Source organism: Sinocyclocheilus anshuiensis, unplaced genomic scaffold, assembly GCF_001515605.1.
Source record: "Sinocyclocheilus anshuiensis isolate Anshui unplaced genomic scaffold, SAMN03320099.WGS_v1.1 scaffold1994, whole genome shotgun sequence".
NCBI classification, from domain to species: Eukaryota; Metazoa; Chordata; class Actinopteri; order Cypriniformes; family Cyprinidae; genus Sinocyclocheilus; species Sinocyclocheilus anshuiensis.
The window spans coordinates 220,742-228,656 of record NW_015548215.1 but is presented as its reverse complement, the minus strand read 5'-3'; the positions used below and the strand labels follow the sequence as shown (position 1 = coordinate 228,656).

Below are 7,915 nucleotides of genomic sequence, written 5' to 3'. Positions count from 1 at the left end.
GCGCTACGCTTCTCGGCCAGTGCGTGTCCGCCTCATTCCAAAACGCTACAGCACAGCAGCTTTTTCTTCTTCGTTTTCTCTGATCTCTGCAGCAGCACTTCTTCTTCGTCGTCTCGTCTGATGCACTCAACCAAGCGTTCTAACCACAACCTCGCCCCTCCCCACCCCCCAACCATTCCCATTTCTGTAGGCGGGAATTATTTGTAATGATATTCCAATGAGCCGCTTTGTGATATCACAAACCCCGGAAAACCAACGCTGTAGTCCAAACGAGCCGTTCGTTGTAGTTCTTGAAAAGGGATTTTTATTAAAAAACGAAATATCTCCCTTTGGAGTGGACTTTGAGATTTGTAACTTTCTAGATCTTTTTTATGCCCAAACATACACACTACACACTGACTAAAATTAAAAAAGTGAAAAAGCATAATAGGACCCCTTTAAAAATATATACAGTATAATTTTTTTTATAAATATAGATAGATAGATAGATGGATAGATGGATGGATAGATGTCTCAGCAGAGCTACAGTGTCAGCAGTGTTTCTGCAGCTTGTATCTGTACATATATATATATATATATATACTGTATTTATATATAATATATGTGTGATTCAGTAGAGATGGTCTGTTTTCACTGTTACCTGAGCAGTGTTAACCCAAATACAAACTAATATTGCATCAGCCTCCCCTGACTGAGTGTCATCATCTCCAAAGACGCACATCCAGCCTCGCAGCCTCCATTAATTAAAGCTGCAGAGAGCGAGACGAGTGTTTGAGCAGCTGAAGTCCAGAGGCCAAGCAAGCGCTTGCTGGAGTCGGTTCTGTTCGGCGTGACAGACGCTCTCAGGAGTGTGCATTAGTGAGTGAAATCTCCACTCGGAGCGCTGCTGCTGTTCGCTGTTTAATGGGATCGCCGTCCTCATCGAGCTCGAGGATGAAAATGACAGAAACACACTCATGCTGGGTGCTTTTGAGCAACTGTCTTATTCACCTTCTTTGATAAAGAACGATCCACCAGGGCTTACGATTAAAACTGAAACTCAATTAAAACCTGAAATTGTGATATGGCTTAGTGTGACTGTCAAATTGCAAAGGCTGTGATTTAATGAAATATGCATGATGTATATGCGATGCATGTTTCAGAGTGATTAAATTAATAAATACATTTTAGTGAAATATTCCAATAGTAACTTCTTATTTTGTTTAATATTTGTATTTAGTGATAATAATGACAGTGGTTGGTTATATTGCTCTCAAAAATTATTGCTAAATTGTGTTGCTGTAATTTTTATTTTTTACAGTTTTATGTAAAATATATTTTTTCTTAAATACTTGATTTTTTTTTTATTTTATAGTGAAATTACAATAGTACTATTTCTTATTTTGTTCACCATTTTCATTTATTTATTTATTATTATTATTAATAAAGTAATTAGTTGTATTGATATAAAATCACAAAACTTTTTGCTAAATTGTGCAGCTGTATTTTTGGCATTTTCTATAAAGTAAAAATATTGTCATTATAATTTTTTCTGAAATATTTAATATTTTTATTTTACAATAAAATCATACAATATTCATAATAATAAAAAAATAATGATAGTATACGTTGATATGAAATCACAAAAAAATTGCAAAATTGTGCCGCTGTAAGTTTGTTGTTGTTGTTGTTTTTTTACAGTTTTCTGTAAAGGAAAATTATTATTTTTTTCCCTAGATGCTTTTTTATTTTATGTTACAATAGTGAAATATTACAATAATAATATTTCTTATTTTGTGTTATATTTTTATTTAGCAATAATAATGCTAATAATTAATTATATAGATATATAGTCACAAAAATTTTGCCTAAATTGTGCGATTTTTATTTAATTTTTTCTCCCTACATGAATGCAGCAGGTTTCTCCGCTCATGGCTTACGCTCGTACACAGAGAACACCGATAGCACACGTACATTACAGAGACGTCTGTTTGACGTCTGCTAGACGTATTTTTTAGAGTGTTTGCTCATCTGCGATACGTCTATAGGACGTTTCCTATCAGATGTCAAATAGACGTTTAGAAGATGTCGTTAAGATGTTTATGATTTAGAATGCATGCATCTTGCAGACGTCTGTCAGATGTTTGTACACAGCGGATGCTTTCCAGATGAAGCGATCTTTAACAGACCTCTTGCAGACGTGCATGTGCTATCTGGGAAGCAACAGTCTTCTCAGAGTACTGCAGACAGTGATCTGTGTGTGTTTTTCTGAAGGAAACTGGCGAAGAAGCGCAAGGAGACGCTGAGCAGCACGAGGCAGGAGATGACGGTGATGGTGAACTCTATGGACAAGAGCTACGCTGAGCAGGGCACCAGCTGCGACGAGGCCATTTCATTCATGGACACACACAACCTCAATGGACGCAGTGAGTCTCTGAGCATCACACCATAGTTCACCCAGAAACCAGCATTCACTCGCACTCCTGTCCTTACAAACACTGAAGACCATATCAGAGAGTCTGCAGCCAAATGTCAGAAACACCCAAAAAATGTATCTGAAAGTGATCTGATGTGTCTTATATGAATTAAACATGAACATGAATGAGATTTGACACTTAGAATCTGTCTGTCCCGCCCACCTGCTTCACTCAGCCAATCAGAGCTCAGCTCAGGTCTGTCCCGCCCACCTGCTTCACACAGCCAATCAGAGCTCAGCTCATGTCTGTCCCGCCCACCTGCTTCACTCAGCCAATCAGAGCTCTTCTCTTCTCCTTTCACTTTACGTGTTTATCCTCAGATATTCTCTAGCAGGTTTTGCATCAGCTGCTGAAGATTGATTTCAGATGTAGTCTGGTTCAAAAATAAACTACCATAAATAAGTAGCACCCTATCAATCAATCAGTCAATCTTTATTACAGACTCAAGGTCCAAATAAAAAAAAAAACAAGACAATAGGACAACATATACAACCCACAGCATCTACCACACACAATAAAAAGTTACAAAATACAACAATACCAATGTCTCCACAGCTTTGACTGATACCGTGTAGTACTAACCCTTATATTTGATAGACCCACAATAATCTCATTTTTTGAAGCATTTAGCCAGCAGATAAATCTATACATAAGATTTCGTAACAGTGCTTTAAAAGTGATTACTCTTGCACTCACAAACATTTCACTTGCACTATGCCATCTAGGTCTCTTTAGTAAAATTCTCATTGCATCATTATAAGCTACTTGCAGCTTCTGTAAACTAGATGTTCTATAGTTGAACCACGGATGAGCAGTATAAAGTGTTGTACATATGTGACACCTTCACCTCATCTGAACAGAAACGAAACTTACGTAAAAGTATATTCGCCTGCATATAAATCATACGGCGTTGCCTTTAAATATCCTCATCGTCTGTCATGCGTTCAGTGATGAAATGTCCAAGGTATTTTACTTTTGCACACACAGTGAGACTCTTATTAGACAACTTGAAAACTGGAAATGTTATACTTTTATCCTCCTCAGTTCTGCAAATCATAACCACACTCTTATCAGGATTATATAAAATATCATGTTCAAGACCATAATCAGAACACATAGTTAAAAGCTGTTGAAGACCAGCACTGCTAGGACTAAACACCACAAGATCATCTGCATACATAATATGATTCACTAGAATATTCCCAATCATACACCCAGTTTTACAAGCATTCAAGCATTCAGATAGATCATCCATGTAAAGATTAAACAGAATTGGGGACAAAATCCCTCCTTGTCTCACGCCATTACTAACCCCAAAAGGGGCAGAGACTTTATTGCCCCATTTTACTCGCATCATCTGGTGGGCATAGCAATAAACCAGGATTCTCACAATGTATTCTGGCACCCCTCTTTGTCTCATTTTAAAAAAGAACTTTGCATGGTTAACCCGATCATAAGCTTTAGATGCATCAATGAAGCACATAAAGACTGATGAGTTTTCCCATCATTTAAAAGCTTCCCGGGCTTCAGCCTGATATTCAGCTACATATTTACTCCAGCCAGGCCTAGTCTTATTCATTATACCCTTCGATTTAAAAAATGGCTTACTACAACCATCCCCCCCAAAATTAAAAATTTTCTGTTTAATTTAATTGCAATTTTGTGTTTGTTTTTCTGAGCAAAAAATAAATATAATAAATTTTTCCCTGATTTACAGAAGACACCCACTAAAATGTCATTCAGTGTAACAATCTTCTCAGGCATATTTACAACAAAAATCAATTTATGACACATTAAAAGACTAATTACTTTCACCCCAAATACTAATTAGTTGTAATTTTACATGTTTAAAAGTTGCCACTATCCTAGGTTTTGCCCATTTGTCAGTAAGAATTTTTTACTCATTTAAAACACAATCAAATTTAACATGCTCTCTAATTCTTTTATATATTTTAATATGTACATGTCAGAATAAGCATGTTGTTTGAATTTTTACATAAATATTGTGTTACACCGAATGACTATGTAACATTATTTCCACCAAATTGTGACATTTTATTCTCCAAAAACTATCTTAAAAGTAGACACTTTACTTACATTTAATGTGCTTTCTATGGACATAAAACCACTTTTGTACATTTCTTTTGATGCGGACATCTTAACGTCTAACGTCATAATAGTCAATCAATGAATCGCGAATCAATGAAGTGTTCATCCCTACTTTTGATTTATTCATCCAAATTTTGCCAAATTAAATCAAAAGTAAATTCCATCCTCATTTATCGCATCACCAGATTCAATTCAGCTCAAATGAGTCGTTATTATGATTATGAGACAAGATTCTCTCGCCGTGCTGCTCACGGTGAATGTGAAATATTGAGTTAAACGACAGCTTCTTTGATCACATGACGGTGTAGTTTAATATTTCACGCGTGTCCCTCGGCTTCCTCTCGCCGTGATGGACGTGTGGCTCTGTGAAGTGGCCACAAACAGGGATAAATAAATAAAGACAGGCTCTTAGCGTGACCTTCTTCTGCTGTCTGTGATTGACAGACGCTTTATTATTCTCATACAGCCAGAACGAACGTGTGTGCTGAACACTAACGAGTCTGCATGAAAACACGGCCAAGTTAATGTCGTGTCAGAGCGGGACAGGGTTAATATTGTTAATTAAAACAAAACAAAACCATAAAAATCATTACTTGAAATAAAATAAATGTTAGCTGAAATTAAGTAATTTTAATTATATTTTTATAGCTAGTTGCCAAAGCAACATTTCTCATTTTCATTTAGTTTAAGTTGAAGTACTAAAATAACTAAAACTAAATCATCTAAAACTAAAAACTAGAACTCAATAAAAAACTGTATAGATATATAGAAAAAAAAAAAATTAATAAAAATGACAGAAATACACAACACAATTACTAAAACCTTAAAATTAAAATAAAAAAAGTTAAATTAATTAAAAATATTATTCAAAACTTTAATAACATATTAGTAGTATACTAAAAAATATAAAACTAAAACTTAATAAAAACTGTATAGATATATATAAAAAAAACAAATAAATAAAAATTACAGAAATACACAACAAAATTACTAAAACCTTAAAATTAAAATTAAAAATGTAAAATTAATTAAAAATATTAATAAAAACTTTAATAGCATATTAGTAGTATACTAAAAAATATAATACTAAAACTTAATAAAAACTGTATAGATATATATATAAAAAAATAAATAAATAAAAATTACAGAAATACACAACAAAATTACTAAAACCTTAAAATTAAAATTAAAAATGTAAAATTAATTAAAAATATTAATAAACACTTTAATAGCATATTAGTAGTATACTAAAAAATATAAAGCTAAAACTTAATAAAAAAATATATAGACATTTAAAAAATGAATAAAAATGACAAACATAACAAAATTGCTACATTTTTACTAACATTACAATTTTTAGAAAATATAAAAATAAAGACATATTGGACATATTTTAGGAATATAAAGACAGACATATTTAAAAAAAAAAAGACAATGTTTCTAAAATTATTGAAATTTTATTTTTTAAAATTATTTAAAATTATCTAAATTTCTAAAATTGTAAATAAAATTAAAGTGGACACAGAACATATAAAAATAAACTCTAATTCAAAATATTTACAAAAGCTTAATAGTGTATCAGTGGTATACTAAAATAACTACAATTAAATATTCTAAAAACATGACAAAAACATGACTAAAACTTTTAACTGCAATTAAAATGAAAACAGAAAATATATAAATAAAATCAAATTCAAAATGTTAGCAAACGCTACAATAGTACATGGCATAATGGTATATCAATAGTATACTAAAGTAACACTGATGCAGAGAAGAGAAGTTTTTAAGGTTAAAATTATATCAAAATACAAATAAAGCTCATTTTAGTAAGTGTACGGTGACATATTTGATGCATATAGAAATGTAAGTCACATTTAAATGGTTGTTGGTGTTTTAAGAATCCAGATGTGCTCTTTATTTGCTTACTCGTCACATCTTGCCTGCTTTCTTCTTCTGAAAGCTGTCTCCTCGCCGTCATCGTTTACCCTGAAGACTAACACACTGAGCACCGCCGTGCCAAACTCCTACTATCCAGGTAAAGCTCTGCATGTCCACTCATTTCTGTCTGAAACGGCTGTGCTTTTGTCATGTCTGTCACTGAGCTTTGTAGACCACATGAAATCATAGTGGGAGTTCTTTTAGCACACATCCATAATTTTGAGTTCATCTATATGCTAACGTACCACTAAACACATAAAAAAATGCACTTTTAGAAGATATATTGTTCAAAAGTTTTTTTTGTTTTTTTTTAAAGAAATTTGTATTTTTATTCAGGGTTTTTATAGTTAATCCTCAAAAAAGTTTCATTTCTTGAAATAAAATAAACTTTAGCTAAAATACACTAAATAAACTAAAATAAGATCTTTTAAAAAGCTTATTTTATTTCAGCGATCATAAAAACCATTAAAAGAAACATTTTCATTACTTGAAATAAAATAAACTAAATAAAAATATTATATAAATATGTTAAATATACTAAAATAAAACAAACTTATTTTATTTGAGCTACCATAAAAAGGTAAATTTACTCGAAATATAAAATAAAGTTCAACTGAAATATACTAAACATACTAAAATAACATATTTTAAAAACTTGTTTTATTTTAGCTAGTTGCCAAGGCAACATTTCTACTATTAATTTAGTTTAACCTGATACATTAATAATAATTAATATATTAATTAAACATACATTAATAAAAATTAAAATTACAAAAACACAAAAAAACTAAAATTAATATAAAAACAAAAAATTTCAAACTAAAAACTAATTATTAATTAAAAAATGTTATTCAAAACTATAATAGTATCTCAAAGATACTAAACTTATACTGCTTTTATTCATCAAGGACACTTTAAATTAATCAAAAAGTGACAGTAAAGACATTTATAATGTAACAAAAGATTTCTATTTCAAATCAATGCTGTTCTTTTGAACTTTCTGTTCATCTGTAAATCCTGAAAAATAAAATGCATCACAGTTTCCACAAAAATATTCTGTTTTCAACATTGATTATAATAATAAATGTTTCTTGAGCAGAATATTAGAATGATTTCTGAAGATCATGTGACACTGAAGACTGGAGTAATGATGCTGAAAATACAGCTGCGCATCACAGAAATAAATTACAGTTTAACAGATATTCCCATAGAAAACAGCTGTTTTAGATTATAATAATATTTCACAATTTTTACAGTATTTTAGATCAAATAAATGCACATTTAAAAAATCGTACCAAACCCAAACTTTTAAACGGTGGTGTATACTTTTACATTTTACAGTCTTTTTCTTTGTGCAATGTGGCTAACTATTAACAGTTTAACCAGCAAAGCATGGGGGGGGGGGGGTCTGT

The 7,915-nt window shown here is 31.6% G+C and overlaps 1 protein-coding gene across 1 annotated transcript in view; it reads left to right on the top strand.

Annotated features, from left to right (window-relative positions):
• The window catches only part of LOC107653871 (receptor-type tyrosine-protein phosphatase mu-like), a 208,593-nt gene that overhangs the window by 139,467 nt on the left and 61,211 nt on the right, over window positions 1–7,915 (top strand). Inside the window, exons 16-17 of the mRNA XM_016440739.1 lie at window positions 2,254–2,405; window positions 6,526–6,600. Coding sequence (XP_016296225.1) covers window positions 2,254–2,405; window positions 6,526–6,600 — 227 coding nt within the window. The remainder of the gene's footprint in view (window positions 1–2,253; window positions 2,406–6,525; window positions 6,601–7,915) is intronic.